The sequence below is a fragment of the Strix aluco genome, chromosome 16 (genome assembly GCF_031877795.1).
Source record: "Strix aluco isolate bStrAlu1 chromosome 16, bStrAlu1.hap1, whole genome shotgun sequence".
NCBI classification, from domain to species: Eukaryota; Metazoa; Chordata; class Aves; order Strigiformes; family Strigidae; genus Strix; species Strix aluco.
This window is the reverse complement of record NC_133946.1, coordinates 11,665,134-11,683,774: the sequence shown is the minus strand read 5'-3', so window position 1 is coordinate 11,683,774 and position 18,641 is coordinate 11,665,134. Positions and strand designations below refer to the sequence as shown.

At 47.2% G+C, this 18,641-nt stretch overlaps 1 protein-coding gene across 3 annotated transcripts in view; it reads left to right on the top strand.

The window, feature by feature from the left end:
- PLCB2 (phospholipase C beta 2) overlaps positions 1-18,641 on the top strand; it is a 48,348-nt gene that overhangs the window by 17,763 nt on the left and 11,944 nt on the right. The window contains exons 7-25 of one of the 3 annotated variants that reach the window (XR_012625468.1): positions 2,172-2,247; positions 2,815-2,915; positions 3,594-3,760; positions 3,956-4,102; positions 4,423-4,580; positions 6,743-6,825; positions 7,208-7,292; positions 8,681-8,852; positions 9,669-9,766; positions 10,495-10,591; positions 11,520-11,604; positions 12,023-12,147; positions 13,172-13,326; positions 13,767-13,931; positions 15,013-15,112; positions 15,381-15,485; positions 16,486-16,571; positions 16,671-16,765; positions 18,442-18,495. Coding sequence is in view for 1 of the 3 variants with exons in the window: in XM_074842584.1 (XP_074698685.1) it covers positions 2,172-2,247; positions 2,815-2,915; positions 3,594-3,760; positions 3,956-4,102; positions 4,423-4,580; positions 6,743-6,825; positions 7,208-7,292; positions 8,681-8,852; positions 9,669-9,766; positions 10,495-10,591; positions 11,520-11,604; positions 12,023-12,147; positions 13,172-13,326; positions 13,767-13,931; positions 15,013-15,112; positions 15,381-15,485; positions 16,486-16,571; positions 16,669-16,765; positions 18,442-18,495 (2,156 nt within the window). In the remaining 2 variants the exon portion in view is untranslated. Of the gene's footprint in view, positions 1-2,171; positions 2,248-2,814; positions 2,916-3,593; positions 3,761-3,955; positions 4,103-4,422; positions 4,581-6,742; positions 6,826-7,207; positions 7,293-8,680; positions 8,853-9,668; positions 9,767-10,494; positions 10,592-11,519; positions 11,605-12,022; positions 12,148-13,171; positions 13,327-13,766; positions 13,932-15,012; positions 15,113-15,380; positions 15,486-16,485; positions 16,572-16,668; positions 16,766-18,441; positions 18,496-18,641 lie in introns of those variants that run through there. The other 2 variants (XM_074842584.1, XR_012625469.1) reach the window with 2 other exon arrangements.

The following is an 18,641-nucleotide window of genomic DNA, read 5'->3' as shown; positions in this document are numbered from 1 at the left end:
AGCAAGAAATTGCTTTAAACAGCCATGGATTTCACTTCCTGGCTGTTGCTGAGAAATAATCTACAAAACCAAGCAACTTTAGTAAAATTCGAATCACAGGTGGTTTTGCAAACCTGAGTTGAAAGGCAAATGAAGTGTAGAACTCACTTTACCTTTCATGTAAGGAGTTCTGTATAATATAAGGAGAACTTTTTGCTTGACTCCCCAGCTGGCCTGAAGTAGGGGTCCATTGCTCCCACTTGTCTCCTTTCTACATGTGGGGTTGGCCTTGCGCATCAGGGTAGGACTGCTTTTAGAATTAGCCAAGGCTGCTTTGCTGAAGCAAAGACCAGCCTATTACTTCTCCCCTGCACTGCCTGGCATGAATCTAGAATTGATTTTGTGCTGCTTGGTGTCTTCCCTAGTAAAACCACTCTCTGGCTGATCTTAGGGTTCCTCCGTGCTAATTCAGCTCATGAATGAGTGACAAAAGGCTGCACTGCCATGTTCAATTCGCTTTTGGGTGCACAAATTATCTTTTGTTTTAAGAATAAGGATGTGCAGATAGTGCATTTGTGGCTATTCAGTGGGAAGTTTTGAACCACTCTGCTTCGAGGTTTATGCAGCATTACAGCATCACGAGAGGAAAGCACTAATCACCTGTGATAAATATGGTACCAACTGCGTGTTATATTGCATAACCATTCTAGATTAAGTCTGTGCTGGCTAAATGGGCTCCTGGATGGTTGATCATTATTCAACAATAAACATTTTTTTGTTGTTTGTTTTCTAAACCACCAACCAGCAGAATTTCATTTTGTCAGAAAACAGTGTATTCATCAGAAGGCTTTTAAAAATGTATAAGTCTTTAATGAATAAGTCGCACTAGGGAAGAGTACTTTGAATTGATCTTTAAAATGCAAGCAAGGTAGCATTACTGCAGGGAGAAAACAGCTTATTCTTCTGAAATAAGCTAGGAAAAATATCTGGTACAGGCTGTACCTCTCTTCAGTGCCCTGGTTGGTCTTTCTTGCAGAGCAGTAAAAGTGCTTTACTGTGTAAAGCATTACATGATTAAATAGTCCAGATTAAGAGCCAAATTTATAAAAATACTCAGTATCTCCAGGTACGGGTATATGTAAGGCTTTCAAAACTCCATGTCTGAATTCTTCTGAAAATTCCCCTGAGCATCTGCCTTTCTCTTTAGACATTTAAATCCCTTTTGAATCATAACAAGGGTGCTGCAATTTTTGCCTTGCAAAGGGCAGCCTGGGAATGATAGTCCCCGAGTTTGCATAAGTCTGCTGCAGCTCCCGCTGAACACTTTTCCACCTGTCAACACACTTGGCACTTTTTGTTCCCCTTTTTGGCTGTGAGCAGCTGTGATGCCAGGAGCTTAATAGAGCTGACATCTAAATTTATCCACGGAGGAGACCTCATTGCTGCTGACTGGGATGTTCTGAAAGCAGGGAGGGTTCAGCTATTGTTACTGTTCCACAGTGCAGCAAAGAGGCTGCTTTAAGCCGGAGGCTTGACCAGTACCCAGGTTTCAAAACTGGAGGTGAGCTTTAGTTTCTGCAGCAGCAGACTTTGCTTTCATCATGTAATAGTACACTGGATTCTTTACCTGTGTGATCAGTTTGCTCCTGGAATTCATGGAAAGCCTTTGGTTCCAGAAAACTCTGCCTGCTTTCAAAGCAGCAAATGTGCAGTGTTTGTTTGCTTTTTTTGAGTGTTGTCTTGACTACAAAGTTATTCCTTGCTACTGCCAGCTACCACATAGTGTCTTGTGGGGGGAGGCATGCTGGGGAATTGGTGGCACGAGGCCTGCTACCCCCAGGAGCACCTCCAGGAGGGCAGGGGAAGGGCAGTGGGGAGGGGTTTTGAAAGTAAGCTGATGCAGTTTAGTGACTGGGCTCTTGCAGAGTCCATAGCAGAAATAGAGAACTTCTGTATTAAGGCAGCAGTCAGAAAATCCACTGTAAGTTTGTGAGACTTGGTGCATGAGTTACTCCCTTGGAGAAAGGCCGTCTGTCTTCTCTGGGTCATGTTTGCAGTCATCTTGTCAGTCTCCTTTGCTGTGCATTTTGAGTGTCTTGCACTCTGGCTGCAGCTCCCAGCTGCCCAAACCTAGGCTTCTTGACTTCACTCCTGCTATGTTGTGGTGATTTTTTTTTTCCCTGTCTGGTCAGTATTTTTCAGATGTTTCCTGCAGACAGAAAGAGGGTGGAAGCAGCATTAACTGCTTGTCATCTTCCAAAGGGCAAGGTAAGGGTTTCACTACGTAACCAAAGGTCTTGCTAGTTTGAGAATAATCTTTTTGCCTACCCTTGGCTATGAAAAAATCATCAGCCCAGATGCTCTCAGCTGCTGTGAAACCTCTTCCTGACCAGTAGCTGCCATGCCTTAACTGCAGGCCTGCTAGGATCAAATCTTATTGTTTGTAATGCTTGCAACTCCATCCCTTGCGCTGTGTGGCACAAGGAGCAGCACGTTCCCTCTGCCTGTTTCGCTGTCTGCTCTTTGAAGCAGCAGATCTGACAGTTAATCTTGGTGTTTCTGCCAACCCGCAGAGTACAGTCCAGGCCTCTGACCACTGTATCAAGCTTCAGCTTTATACCCTCAGATGAGAGGCACCAAGGGACAGTTGAAATAACTGTCCCTTCTGAAATAGGGCATTATGGTGCTTCTTCACTTGTTTCTTCCCAAACACCTTGCCAGACATTCCAGTTCCTCCTTACATTGTCAAAAACAAGTGCTGGGCTGTGGGCGTTAACAGAGAGGTCAGTGCCATCATGGGTTTGCGATACCAACGTGTCTTTGTTGCATTCTCAGAACGATGCCATCAACCCAGAGGACTTCCCTGAGACCGTGTATAAAACTTTCCTCATGAATCTGTGTCCACGACCTGAGATTGATGAAATATTTACCTCACAGTAAGTTTCCCTCAAGCCACGGCAGAGAACTTGACCTCTTGTGGCAAAAGATAAGCAAAAAGGAGAGGCGAGAGGATTCTATGCTGTGTGGTTTGTCTGGTCTCATGCATTAGACGGGCAGGAACCCAGGTCACAAAACACTGCCAGTGCACTTAACACTTTCACCCACAGCCTGGATAAAAAGGGTGAGACCTCACTGTGCCACAGGGACTCTTAAGGGTTGATTCCAGGTCAACACTAGATGATGCTACTGTGATACTGCTTGTGGCTAGCCCCAGACAAGGCCACATACAGTGTGGCAACCATAGATCCTCATAAGTAGCCAGTGACCTTTTTACTTTCAAGTAGCTAAATCTGTGACTTCTTAAATGGTCTTGATTTCATAGAGCAAGCAATTCAGTGTGCGCTGAAATTCAAGTCCCTTTAGAGTTCAAGTCAGAGGCTCAAAATATGCTTTGTGCTTCCCTCAGTACAACCTCTTCACAGTATTGAATTAGTGAGGAAGAAGAAAGGCCACAGTGGGAAGCATCATTTACGGGAAGAAATGTAGACAAATCAGAAATCTGTGGGCCCAGGGACACAGACACCCATTGCTAACCTGAGGAAGGACCAATCTCTTTTGTTTTCTGGGTAATACACAGGCCTCACCTCTGCTCCTCTGTAATTCTCTCACCTTAGCCACTTAAAGGCAAAGCCCTACATGACCAAAGAGCACTTGGCAAAGTTTATCAACAAGAAGCAGCGAGACTCTCGCCTCAATGACAGCCTTTTCCCACCAGCCAAACCTGAGCAGGTGCAGAGCCTGATAGAGAAATATGAGCCCAGCGGAATTAACATCCAGAGAGGTGAGTCTTGTTCAGCCCCAAGCCTCGCTGTAGAGCTACTATGAAAAGAGCAGAGCATCTTGCACCTTCTGCTGCCCTGACTTTCCCAGGGACCGATCAGCCTGATTCTCACAAGTCCCTGTGTTGCGCAGCACGGTAAGGAGGTGCCAGAACCATTTTGTTTAGGTGCTATGAACAGCTTTGTTTTCCCTGTAGGGCAGTTGTCTCCGGAGGGGATGGTCTGGTTTCTCTGTGGCCCCGAGAACAACGTGATAGCCCTGGACAAATTGGTGCTGTACCAGGACATGACCCAGCCACTCTCACACTACTTCATCAATTCATCACACAACACATATCTAACAGGTACGGACGGTTCCAGGGTCTGCCACGGCTCCGATGTGTACGTGCCACCGCCGGGGAGGGGTGAGTGGTACTGACAGCCGGGCAGACATACCTGCCCTGGCTTTTGGAGGGCTGAGGGCTGTAACGTTTTCTGAGGAGCTTGGCACATAAATGCTGTGTAAGAGGAAGAAATGTCACCCTGTAACCAAAAACATCTTGTCAGTCTGCCGCATACACCTGCTCAAGAATGGCAGAGAGTTCTGTTGCTCCAGTTTATGCAGAATCTGTCCCATATGAAGAACTAACGTCAATCCTCCCTTCTCTGCTCTGCTCCCCTCCAGCTGGTCAGTTTTCTGGTATCTCCTCTCCTGAAATGTATCGCCAGACACTGCTGGCCGGCTGCCGCTGCGTGGAGCTGGATTGCTGGAAGGGCCGTCCCCCGGATGAGGAGCCGATCATCACTCACGGGTTCACCATGACAACTGAGATCCTCTTCAAGGTATGGAAAGTGTTTTCCCCGTGCATGCTTTCCCCTGCTTGGGTTGAGACTGATCTCTGTCTGAGGAGGCTGGCTGAGGGAACTGTCGAATGGATGGGCTGAGGGCAGAGATGTGTGAGAGGAGAAGATTGATGGCAGGGTGACAAGCGAATGAATGTGTAGATAGAAGGAAAGATGAACAGATATGCAACACGTTGGAGTCTGTGTACAGTTTTGGAGTGGGAGGACCAGAAGAGAGGTGGTTGGTGGGGTGAAGATGAATGAATGAGGGAAATGCGGGCAGTGAGGTAGAAGCGATGGGGAGGTGGTTGAGTAGAGATGCCTGCGTGCCCAGGGCTGTGCACCAAGATGGGTGTATGGGCAGAAAACTGCACGAGGGCAGTGGCTTCATGGCTGGATGCACGTTGGAGAAACAAAGATGGCTTTTAGAAAACAAGCTGTTAAAATGCATTTATCTTCTAACTGGTCTACAGCCAGTTTCTGTGGCTTACAGCCTCATATGGCAGGGCTTTGGAGGAACAGGTTTCAATTACTTCCTAATTACAGGAGTGTGGGGAATGTGTTCGGTGGAGCGGCTGCCCTCCAGCGCGCTGGGCAGGTGCTTCCCCAGGGATGCAGCTCCTGGGCTTCAGAGGCACAGAGTGAAGCCTCTTCTGCCTTGGGAAGAGGGCATTTAACCACAGAAGTTACAAACAGCTTGTAGGTTAAAAATCAGTGCATTGCACTTATTTTTTTTGTGTGCTCCTTTACACAGCTGCTGCCAACAGGCAGAGGCACTTTAGATTCTTTTTAAAGCTGTTTATTCTTATGCCATATCTTCCCCCCAGTTCCTGCACTTCACTATTACTAAAATATTTATGTGGAGGGGGAAAAAAAAAAGATCAGAGGTATTGTGATATTCAGTGTGAGTAATTTCCCAAATCCTGTAGTACCACTGCTGCTTTTTGCACAGCAGTTCACTACGGATAGGAGAAATAATGACAGCTGTAGCTGCTGTAATTGCAGAGTTCTGCTAAAGCACGTGACTGTACCTCAAGGAAATTACAACCCGTTAACACAGCGTGTACCCAGGTTTTAGTTTTACATAATATGTAGATCTTCCCCTGCACACCCCTCTCCCTTTTTTACCATTGCCTGTGGCCTTTTAGTAGCTTTTTCTGTAGCTTCTCCTCCTCTGAACCTTGGAGGTTTCTGTCATAAGAGTGCAAGTGGTCCATGGAGGAGCAGCTGTGGCAGCCTCCCTCAGTGCTCAGATCATGGCTGAACTGGGATTTGGGGAGCTGGGGACTGGAATTGCAAAGGAGCAAACGACACTTCTTTACCATGTCAATTAGCAGCACCAGAAAAGAAAATAGTGGAGAGTTTGTGGCAGTTTAACAGGGGCTTGGGGAAAATATGATTGTTTTTTCTTACATCATTAATGCTGAGAATGTTTCCATGGTATTTGCATTTGAAATGTCAGCACTGCTGGTTACTGAACATTCTAGTGTTCTCTGTTGCTAGACAGAAGGATTTTATAAGCAGGTGAAATGACACAAAACTGGACAGGTTCAGAGGCAGGTACTGTGGTGGGTTGACCCTGGCTGGACACCAGGTGCCCCCCAAAGCTGCTCTGTCACTCCCCTCCTCAGCTGGACAGGGGAGAGAAAATATAATGAAAGAGGCTCCTGGGTCGAGATAAGGACAGGGAGATCACTTGCCATTTACCATCATGGGCAAAACAGACTCAACTTGGGGAAATAGCAATTTAATTTATTACCAATCAAATCAGAGTAGGATAATGAGAAATACAACCAAATTTTAAAAACACATTCTCCACACCCCTCCCTTTTTCCTGGGCTTAACTTTCTTCCTGATTTCTCTCCCTCCTCCCACCTAGGGGGGCAGGGGATGGGGTTTGTGGTTAGTTCATCACCAGTTGTTTCTGCTGCTCCTTCCTCCTCAGAGGGAGGACTCCTCACACTCCTCCCCTGCTCCAGCGTGGGGTCCCTCTCACAGGAGACAGTCCTCCACAAACTTCTCCCTCATTAGTCCTTCCCACAGGCTGCAGCTCTTCATGAACTGTTCCAACTCCTGACAATGAACAATTTGGAGTCCGTTCAGCTGCGTGTCTCTGATATTAATGAGTGCTGACCTTTTCTCTGCCTTTGTCTCTCATTTAGGATGCCATTGAGGCCATTGCAGAAAGTGCTTTTAAAACGTCTCTCTACCCTGTCATCCTGTCCTTTGAGAACCACGTGGACTCGTGAGTATCTAGTGATGGAGGGAGTTGTGAGAGAGCAGAAGGTATACAGGCCAGGGCTGGTGGGTTTTAAGTGGGTTCCTGAGCTGAAATGAAACATCGATTAAGATTTCTGAAGCAACTGGAGGTGGGTCAGAGCTGAAAGTTGAGCCATAAGCTGCAGAGTGAGAGTGACCACAGTTGTGCAGCCTTTTAGCTCGGGATGGCAGAGTATGAACAGATGGGAGTCGGCCTGGGAAGGGACTCCAGGATCTGGGTGGCTGGCTGGGTGAAGGCAAGGAATGGTGTTGTGGGTAGAGTCGAATCTCGAGATGGTTGTTCACGCTAAGCTCTGGATTTGGGCATCTCTTTCCCTGTTCACTCCTGCTTGGTCTCTGTTCGTTAGGCCCAAGCAGCAGGCGAAGATGGCTGAGTACTGCCGAACCATATTTGGAGATATGCTGCTGACGGAGCCGCTGGAAAAATACCCGGTAAGTGGAAGTTGGGGAAGGAGACTGGCTAACAGGGAGGTCTTTGTGAAAAAACTAGTCACTCCTGGTGCGAGGAGATGCCACAACAGATGCAAGGACAGTGAAAGAGAAGACGATGCTGTGGACAAATAGGCCTGGTTCATAGGGCGAGCAGCACGGCAAGTGGAGGGAAGAGCTCTCAGCTGCAGAGGTTTTCCTGAGCACTTGCCTGACTCTGCTCTTGTTTAACACCCTGTGACTTGAGTGCCTGTGGAAGCCGAGCTCCAGGTAGCCAAGCCATACCAGTTGTACCAAGAGGACACGGGACTATTTCAGATCTGTCTGCCAGCACTTGCTTTGGGAAGAAACAGGAACACGGGCTCAGTAGCATGTCAGGCTCTTCTACCAATGCTTCTCAATCCTGCTCCCAGCCTGGAAATCCCCCTTTCAGGCGTAGACAGGCGGCTCAGCAACACGCATAGCTTTGTGCTCAGAATAAGCTGAGTAAAGCTCCCACTCTGCTTGACTCAAGTCATCACCTTACTGGTACAGGCAAGGATTTCTGTGGGCACAGTGACGTCTGTGGTGATCCCCACACACATTTGCTGCTCCAGCTGCCTTGGGAATGGACACCAATTTACAGATAATGGGCAGCACCTGTGTTCTGCAAAGCATGAGGTGGTTCCTTGGCACACGCAGCGGAGCAGGGAGCTGAGGCTCCTAGCCCAACCACCTAGTTTAAAGCCCAGAGATCAAAAGACGAGCTGAAAAGAAGCAGTGAGCAAATCTGACAATTGCCCACTGCCAGACCCATGTCCTTGTCCGGGCGATAGGGAGAAATGGGCTGGGTGAGTGAGAAATAGTTCAGGGTATGAGCTAAATTATTACTAGGCCTCTTGCTATCTGTACAGGGAGTGTAGGTCTAGAAGCACCGTCTGAATCACACATCCTTGTCTTGAGCCACCTACTCTGGGATCTTTTTTTCAAATCTGCTGTAGGCAGAGCATTTAAATATGGCCTGAGTGCTGATCTAGGACTGAGGCTGTGGGATAATGAGAGAAGGAGGTGGAATGTGAAGGCCAGAGGTATGTGGATGCCTTCAGGCCATGTAGGTGGTTTTTTTAGCTGTGGTGCAGGATAGGTGGCTGGGAACAGCATGGCATGTGCAGGGAGCAGAACGTGAGAGGGGTAAAATGCTGGTCTGAAACCAGAGGTGAAGTCTTAGGAAAAAAATCTGCATATATATAGTGGGATATGCTGGCAGATGGAGAAATTAAAGTGTACGGTGGGTGAGATGTGTCTGTGCACCAGTAAATGGCCAGAGGAATGGTACTGGGAGGGACAGGAGGGATGAGTGTTTGAAATCTGTCTCCATGATGAAAATTCAACATGAAGTTTATCTGTTGCAGCTGAAGCCAGGAGTTCCTCTGCCAAGTCCTAAGGATCTCTTAGGGAAAATCTTGATTAAGAACAAAAAGAACCAATCTATTTCTGGGAAGAGGCAGAACTCTTTGAAGAAAGGAAGGAATGTGGAACCAGAAGTCATCGAGCAGCCAACCCTTATGGATGCTGAAGATACTGGTATGTCTGAAGGGAAAATGGGACTGGTATAGCTAGATGAGCAGGTCTGGCCCACTGGAGACCTTCCAAATCACCCAATACTAGCTTGAGGCAAAGCAGTACTAGTTATTAATTCAGTTATCTCAAGAAGCAGCATAAGCTTGGAGAATAAGTTAAATATTCAGAATATTTTCAAGCACTTCATTCCAACCAAAAGAGACAATCAACTTATGTCCTGCCCATCAGTCAACTCTCCTGCCTGCTCTGAGGTGTACGGCTGCAGGAGTTGGTAATTCACTGATACACGCTGGCTGGTGGTTTGATGGGAGGGTGGGTGATTTTTTTTTTTACTGCTTGTAGCTCTCCAATACCCACCAATTCACCATGGCCTAGTTCTTCACCCGGAGGGTCTTGGAGGTTTATCGAACCTTCAGCCCCACCCTCCTCCCTTCCTCCAGTCTCAAGGCTGTCACCTCTTGGGCTCAGGGAACCCGAGGTGGGACAGTGAACTTCCAGTCCCTGTCATGGCAGGAGCACATGAGGTTATACAAAGGCAAGTGCTGCTACAGAGCACCCAGAAACGGACAATTGTTCCCGTGTGTGTGTGACCTTGGTGGGGAAAACAGCACTGTGACTGTCACTCCTGGGATATGAGGGAAGCCTGCAGGGAGAACGACTTGGTCTCTTGAGCACACTAGTTCACGTTTGGATTTGGCTAATAAAATTGTATGGTTCTGCCACTTATTGTTCCTGCGTGCCTGGATTGTGAGGTTCTGCAGGGCTCTTGATGCTCGCAGTCTGCCGTGCCCCCCACTGATGTGAGCTGTGTGTGCTTAGTCTGGGCAGGTGATGTGGCTGAAGAGGAACCAGAGGAAGAGGATGAACATCTTGGGAACCTGGATGAAGAGGAAATTAAAAAGATGCAGTCAGATGAGGTACTGTCTCTGTTGTTTCTGTTCCTTTTCTGTTTTTTTTTCTGGCCTCTGGTTTTCTCTGGGGCCTCACCATATTGAATAGAGATTAATCCAAAATGCAAAGGGGAATGAACTGTGCTAGGACCAATGAGGGGGTTTCCTTCCCTTGTGCAACACAACTTTTGTGGGAGAAACTGAATAAGAGAAATTATGTTGCAAGCGTAGAGAATATGGCAGCAGAGTTGTTATTACTGACTCTGGCTTTGATATTTTGCATGACTGGGAGATAACTGTCTGCCTTCAGGGTGTTTGGAGAGGCTTAGCCTTAGTCTGGTAAAAGTTGTTACCAAAACATGAAGTGCTGTTGCTGAAGGGGTAAGGAGATCAGCATTCCCTTGAGTAAAAAAATCCATTTTCCGTTTCCATCTCCATAGTGTTGCTCAGAGAGGAGGGAAAACAATTTGTCCCAGCCTCTGTGCTTTGATAGGTTAAAGAGGTCCTGGGCTTCCATGCTGACTGATACCTCTCCGTATGCCTCGCTTTCACTTTTTGCCAAGCTACCTAGAAACTCTGTGCCCCTGTCTGTGCTGCCCACAGTGTAACTGTAGGACCAGGAAGCCAAAGAAACTGGTGTGCTGTGGTCAGAGCAGCTACTGGAGCCCTCTGGTTGTGAAGCCCAGGTGTGTTTTGTTTCCTCTCTAGCACAGGTCTCTTCATCCGCCTTCTCTTGGATTTTGTTTTCTGCTCAGGGCACTGCTGGTTTGGAAGTGACAGCATACGAGGAGATGTCCAGCCTAGTTAATTACATACAGCCCATCAAATTTGACTCCTTTGAAGTCTCAGCCCGTAAGTCAAACTCTGTCCTTTCAGAACCCCAGGTATTTCCATTTGGCCAGGCCACTAGTGCTTTCAGATGCTGCTGTTCTCCACCTGCCTTGGTGATTTCCTCTCACCCATTTTCTGTTGTGTTCTCTCCCTCCCTCCTACAACACACATGTGGTCACAAACACTTTCCTTCTGCCCTCCACCCTGTAGTAAGGAATTGGTGAGGAGGAGACAGGGAGATGCCTGGTCCTGCTCCCAGTTACATGAGTGAGGATGAAAAGAAACAGCCTAGAGGCCAGTGACATCTCTGTCGCTCGCTTTGCTGCTTCTGGGGGCAGGGTTGAGCCCAGCTGCTCTTAATGGGTGTGACTGATCTTCCTCTTCTGTGGTGATTGGACAGAAACATTTGAAGCACTGAAAATACGTGCAATTTCTTTATACACAATAGGTTCCTCTAAGCAGTTCCCACATTTAGGTCTATCTTTGAGTGAGCTGATTTGATTGAAAGAAAAGAAAAAAATAAGGGAGGAGAGAAGGGGAAACTTGACAAAATAAAGAACTTTGGGCAAGACTGAATATTTGGATTTACTTGGAACTAAAACTCCAGGCCGGAGCTATTCTCTAAATGTCACTGAAATTTAGGAAGAGAGGGACAAATTATTGCCATCTAAGCTTTACAAGCCAATCCTGTCAGTACTCCATGAAGTTCCTGTCCTGTAGTGCACAACCATTGTCTCCCTGATAAACATAAATCACCTTTTTTGGAGTATTATTCTTCAGTCCCTTTTCAAGGGACCAGAGGAAGGTAAATTGCCTTGACAGGAAACAGTATCTGGTAGAAAGTGGGAGTAAACAGGCCAAGTGCTTCTTGGGACCCTCAGTCCCCAAACACAGACCGGGGGATTGGGCACGCCTGCCTTCTAAACACTGGCTTATCTCCTGTTTCTAGAGAAGAACCGGAGTTACGTCATCTCTTCCTTTACGGAGCTGAAGGCTTACGATCTCCTAACCAAGTTCCCCATGCAGTTTGTGGAGTATCCTTTTGGCAGCCTTTGTCCAGTGCACTGGGCTGTATGGAGTGTGAGAACTAACTGAAGCTTGGGTAAGGCTGGGGCATCTGCAACTGGCTTCTGGTTTCAGGACCTGGTGGGCTCTTCCTCAGAGATACAAAGTGCAGGTGGGATGTGGGATCTTCCCAGAAGACTTGGGGGCTGTTCACAGAGCTGCTTGACAGGATGCATCCTGCTGTGGTGAATGCCAAGGGTGCCAGGTCCTTGTCCTTAAGTGGGAAGGGTACAGGAAAGGAGCCTGGTGTTGCCAGGGCCTCTCTTACTGCTGGAAAGCTCTGAGCAATTGGTAGCAGAGCTTGAACAATTGTCATAATCTGAATATGTGAGCCAGCCCCAGAGTACACAGAGTGCTCCAGACTTGTTTCCAATAGAGCAACTGTAGATATAACAAGCGACAGATGAGCCGGATCTACCCCAAAGGCACCCGGATGGACTCCTCCAATTACCTGCCCCAGATGTTCTGGAACGTTGGCTGTCAGATGGTGGCACTCAACTTCCAGACCATGGGTGAGTGTCACATCGTCCTCCAGCCTCTGCGTGGCTGCGTCCATGTGCTCGTGTTTGCTGTCTCCTCCTCCGCTGCTGTTCCCCAGAACGTGTTTATTCTGTGTGCCTTCTCCCAAAGGGGTGGTGATCTTTGACTCTTGGCTCCCACAGACCCAAAGCACGTTTTTAGACCCAGCACAAACCTGGCATAGAGTGTCCAGGACGCCGGGCCTGCACCCGTGTGCGTACACACGTACACAGACTTACTGTCATCCAGTGGCTGGGTACCCTGATGTCAGACTAAATCACGTGCGCGGGCGCCTCAGAAGCTCCCTCTTCCCCTGAGCTGCTGCTGCTTTTGCGAGGCAGCAGGCCTGGCTCCGTCTGGCTGCAGAACTGGCCTGTCTGTGCTATTATTTCCAGTATCTTGCCCTGAACAGGGAAGAAGGGCCTTTCCTTGCTGCACAACCAGCATGAGAAGAACAACATCCAGAGAAAGCTGTTCTTTACCCCCTTCCTTCCTCAGAGGAGTATCTTGCATATAGAGAGTATAGGAGACTAGCCATAGCATCAGCAGGAGAGAAAAAGAAACCACTTTTAAAGGGAGAGAGTGAGAGATTGGTTATGGAGAGGACATCGTATTGAAGGCAGGTGCAGAAACCACAAGGCTGTTCTCAAAAGAAATGGTGCAGCAGATGGACTGAGAGGAGGCCCAAAGTGAAAGGGGGAAAGAGTAGAGGGGTTCAGGCAACTATTTACTTCACACCCAAAAATAGCGGGTACTTCTAATAAAAGTAGGTTTTAATTTAGTTCTACCCATGACTTATGGTGCAATCGTAAGCAAACCACTTACCTTTCTTACAACAGCTGCTGTAATATTTTTCCCTGTAGGGTGCTGAGAGGCTTAATTAGTTTTTGAAATGGCTTTGTGAGCCTTCGGCTAGCAGGGGCTGTAACAGTACAGCATCTTTCAGCTCGCTCGTAGCACACAAGCCACCTGATGAGGTCCCACAGAAATTTTTCTCATTGTGTTCCTCTGTCTCAGATGTCCCCATGCAGCAGAACATGGCTCTGTTTGAGTTCAACGGCCAGTGTGGCTACCTGCTCAAGCATGAATTCATGCGGCGTCCAGACAAGCAGTTTGACCCCTTCTCTGTGGACCGCATTGACGTGGTGGTGGCCAGTACCCTGTCTGTCACGGCAAGTACAAACCGGAGTGCTGCTCCTCCCCGGGCAGCCAGTTCCTGGCACCACGTACACAACTGGCATCTATGTCCCTGCTATTTATTACCCAGTGGAGTTCTTAGTGGCAAATGAACCCAGAGAGTCCTGTGGGAGAGTGTTACCATGGCAACTCCCAGTCTTTTCACTATTTTAAATTAATCATAATCGCATGAAAATGGAAAATTAGCATCTGCCACAGGGAAGAAGCCAAGGCTGTGATGATGGGGAGGGAGGAGGTTGGAGGAAGTGCTGGAGCAAGAAACATGGGTGGAGGTAAAAGAAAAGCCTATTGTGGACTGGAAGCTGCAGCAGAAAAGATGTTTTGGGGTGGGAGAGTGACTTTGCAGGGAGGGTGTGAGCAAGTTCTTCTGGCTTATTCTTTTCAGCAGTTGCTGATTATTTCTGCTTGTTCATAGATCCTCTCTGGTCAGTTCCTCTCCGACCGCAGCGTGAAGACATATGTGGAAGTAGAGCTGTTCGGGTTGCCAAGGGACACAAAGCGCAAATACAGAACCAAGCTGACCTCCACTGCCAATTCCATTAACCCTGTATGGAAAGAGGAGGCTTTTGTTTTTGAAAAGGTAATAACATTTGATGGTAATTTAGACAGAATCCTTAAAGACACTGTTGGCCACAAGCACTGCCTCTTGAGAGGTCGGTGCCAGCAGAAGGGACTCCTCTCTGGAGATCTCAGTCATGGCTTTAGACACACGAGGCGTTACGTGTTGCGCTCTCAGATAACAACCAAACAACAGTATCCAAACCAGCTCTCATTGACAAGGGGTAGCTGGGGATGTTTCTGGAAATAACAGGTATCAGAAGTCTCCCATTTGTGCTGCACTTCAGACTGAATTGGCTAATCAGCTTTGAAAACTTCAAGCACCAGGAAGCAGAAAGGAACTGGGTGTCTGTGGTGAAACTGTAAATGAGAAACAGACAAACTGGAGGAGGGGTGGGACCAGTGGGAGGTTTTCAGTTGTGCCTGAATACAGAAAGCTGCCCTGTTTGTCCACAAGAATTCAGTGGTCACTAATCCAGCTACAGGGTACAGGCAAGTTAAGTCAAAGGTGATAGTAATGTTTGGCCTTTCTGCAGGAAATTACAAAGGCAAAATACACAATTCATCTCTGTTAAGCACACTGTGAAACAGCAGATATTTTCAGCCTACTTGGGATGCGGTAGTTAAATATTATCCTCATTTCAGAAAACACTTTCCAGGCGTCAGTTCTGGCAGAATAATTTTTAGTTCATTTTATGGCAGAAGAAAATGGGGGAGGAGGGAGGCAAGAGCCCTCATGGCAAAGTTACCATGCTTGCTAAATTATCCTTCCAAGTTGATTCCCTTCTCTGGTGAACCGCTTCATGGAAGCTGTGGTTTGGAGGGTTTGCTGCCCCATTTTTCTTTAGGTAAACTGCCCTCCTGTGATCCTCTACAGTCTCTCCTCTGAGAAGGTGTGTTTTGTGGAGTTTCTGTGAATTCAGTTATGTCTGTGATAAACTGTAGCCTTAAATTACAAGATGCAGAAATAGGCAGTGACTTCCTTGGAGCGATGGCATCGTTTTGTTGGAAGGAGGAGAGAGTAAAGTCCTGCTTCGTAAAGCTACTCTGCTGTTAGGAATTAGAGGGGAGGACACTGGTGCCTGACTCTGTTTTTCCCTTAGATCATGATGCCCGAGCTGGCGTCTCTCAAAATCGTGGCTTGGGAGGAAGGAGGGAAGTTCATTGGTCATCGTATCATTCCTGTTATTGCAGTGCACTCAGGTAAATTTTGTGGAAATTCCTTCAGCTTTTGTGCCCTTGAGATGTATCCATTGGAAGCTGTAAGGAAGATAAGAACATCTGCATATTTTGCTACTTAATCTCCACTCCTGTAGGCAGTGGAGCCTTCACATCCATCCTGTTACACCCTCGGCTTAATTCCATAATATATTCACTGTGTCCTCCTGTAAAGAGATACTTTTACTGTTGGAGCACCCTGCCGAGCAGGGACAGATTCTGTCAGCTGACCTCTTCTGCTTCCTGTTTTCAGGCTATCACCACGTTTGTCTCCGCAGTGAAAGCAACATGCCCCTGACCATGCCTTCCCTCTTTGTGTACCTGGAAGTAAAGGACTACGTTCCTGACGCCTGGGCAGGTACTGTGCCTGCGAGTGTGTGGCGGGTGCTCTGCCTTTGTCCAAACTGTGATCCAGAAGCATTTTCCCAGTCCAAGAGGTGCCTTCCTGCTGCACCCTTAATTCCTTGTCAGGGTGGGACTGGAGTGCCTGCCAGCATCCTGCACACCCTCGCTTCCACCAGTAGAGAGTGACTGCTTGCGCTGGGACTGGTTCCCAGTACAGCCGAGGCCTGCTGTGCAGCGCAGATGTGACTGTCTCTCTGGTTTGGAATGGGTCAGGCTTTTTACTCCTTTTATTCAGAGGCAGGGAAGAGGTTTCCTTGAGTGACGAGGTGATAACTATCGGGACTGACAAGAACAGGGTTTTAGGGAGCACAGGAGCATTGTTCTTCCCTGTTTGAAGAGAGGGAGGTTCTTGCTGGTACAGAGATAGAGTGATCTTCCTTTTAAAAGGGGATGGTCAGAGAGAGCAGAATTGGGAAAGAAGCCCCACTGGAGCTGTTAACAGTGAAACTTTAACAATTATGAACAAAAGGTCATGCAGAGTGTAACAGCATCAGCCACAGAAGTTCTTGTGAATACTTCACGTTTACTCTCTCCTGCCCTGTTCCTACATAAGGTTCACTTATTCATGAGGGAAATCCTGTGAAATTGATGGGTTTAACACATATTGATAAAAAAGACCAGGTTTATACAGCATTGGACTGGAACTGGAGCAAGGAGCTGTGCAGGTTAGGAAAGTTTTAACCTGATTTTGGATTCTGGGAGCAGTATGCTCTTCTCGGGTTCATGGAGCTGCCTGGAACATCACTTGTGAGCCCCCACCTCAGATGGGACTGACATGAAGATGGTTCCCTCCTTCTGTGCTGTCAGGGAGAAGCTTGTTTCAAGTAGAGAGTACAAATATCCCTTGGCCACAATTCCCTGTCCTAGGCCAGGAAGGAAAGCAGAAGGCGAGGAAAATCAGAGTGCAAGGAGTTATTTGATAATCCAAGCAAAGCCCTCTTCTCTGTTTCTAGATCTGACTATTGCTCTCTCCAACCCCATTAAGTTCTTCAGTCTGCAAGACAAGAGATCAGTCAAGCTAAAAGATGGCTCAGTGGAGGTGAGTTTGTCCAAGTTCTGTCATTGTCTGTAAAACATGTTGCATGGATTCAGCCTGAAATAATAGAGCTCTGATTTACTTCTGGTCTTTGTTTTAGAGGCTTGGCACACCGAGGAACTTCCCATCTGCTGAAACTAATGGGATGCCAGACTCTACTGGGAAATTCAGCATTCCTCTTTCAAATGGACCTGCAGGTAAACCTGTGGGTGTGGGGTGAGCTAAAAGTGGAAGGGAAAGCCTGTATGCTCAAAAGTCCAGAAAGAGCCAGTGCTGGAGGGTGGAGATTCTTGGTAATGGGGTCAGAACCTCTCAGGGCAAGTCACCAACTTAAATTCTGGTGCTTGTCATTAATGGCAAGGGCTGTAGGTATCCCCTGGCTCGGGCTGGACACTCCTCTGGAGCGAGTGTGATGTTCATACTGCTTATGCTCCACATAAGAAAAGTAATGTCAGGTACCTACTGAGAACACCAGGGAACAAGCTGAAGGCCCAACAGCATAAACTTCATCTTCCCCCCCACAGCAGGGCTCTTGTGCTGGGCCAGGGCTGCCATTCCCATGCTACCTTGCACCTCTGCTGAGGACGCAGGTAGAGGACCTTGGTTTTTCAGGTTCAGCACAGAGTTCCCTGGAGATAACTATGTTGAGAGGGAACTGCTGTCCAAGGAAGAAGCGGACTGGGGCAGAGGTGTAGCCTCTCATCTCAAGTGTGAAATTGGGGGTTTGATACTGATTTTGGGCAAAGACCTGATAATTCTGGATATTTGTGAGACAAAGGCTTTAAGATCTGGCTTGGTTTTGTCCCATAATACCTCACTGCTCTTCACCTCTTTGTTCTTTTCAAGGGTTTCTTTCTGGAGATTACTGTTGATTTCTGACATTTTAAGTATGTTTAGATCCCCTGAAAACTCTTGTCTTGTGAAGCTGCACTTGCACCAGAGTCCAGTAGTATAATACTTGGGAGCTTTAGAGATCAGTAATTTTATTCATCAGCTCAAATGAACACCAAGCTCTTTATAAGATCCACTGCAAGTTCAGAGAGAACAGATCCCACATCTGGCATTCTGCGAGAGCGGGAACGGAGCAGTCCTGTGCTTTGACTGCTAGATTAAATGGGGACCCATTAACATAACAAGGGCAGAAACTACATGGACTCTGACTAGTCAGATGAATTGGAAAAAAGTTATGGATTTGCTTCCATAGAAATCAAAAGACAAAGTCAGCGTTTATTACTAGGTTTAAAGAAACTCTATCAGAGAAAGATCTTCCTAACGCTGTTTGCTCCTTTCATACCAGCACCTTCTTGGCCTTACAAAACAAGTCAACAAACTTTAAAGGTGTGGGACTGGTGAAAGTGCATTTGAGGAATGTTCCTCAAACATGCTTCTAATACAAATTAATTGATAGAGTAATTTCAGGTTAGGTAAGAGCATGTCCCCACCATACACATAATTATCTCATTCTCTTCCATTGTGTTTTATAGTAATTGACAGCTAATCAGTATTTCTTCCATATTAACTGTATCAATGTGGTTAGTGTCCTTTCAAATATATTGGTATCAAAACAATCAGTTTTCTCAAATTTCAGAGCAGAACATCAAACCAAAACTACGTGAGCCAAATCACCACTAGAATATTCAGCTAATACAAAGCAAATGCTCTTTCTCTCTGGCAAGGCAGAGAATCCTGTTCCCTTTCTGCTGTGCCTGTTAAAGTTCCCAAGCATTTAAGCATCTCAGCAGCTTAATAATTTCCTTTGTATTTACACCAACACCCTTCATGTGGCCCGTGTACTTGATGAGCTCTCCACTATCCGTTTTCAACTCAAAGATCCAAGATAGAACATAAACAGGAACCTCTTTTGTGATTTCAGGAGCTGCAGCGTTCGCCAGGGACGAGAACATGCTAGAAGTGACGCAGATGGCAGGTAACTCCCCTCATGCTGCTCACATGGGCTGAGGCCCTGCTGCTCATTGTACACTCCCTCTCTGGCCTCTTTCTGACCAGGAGAGAGATGAAGCCTCTTTGCAAATTAACCAAGACCTGACCCCTCCCTGCCCATCGCAGCCAGCC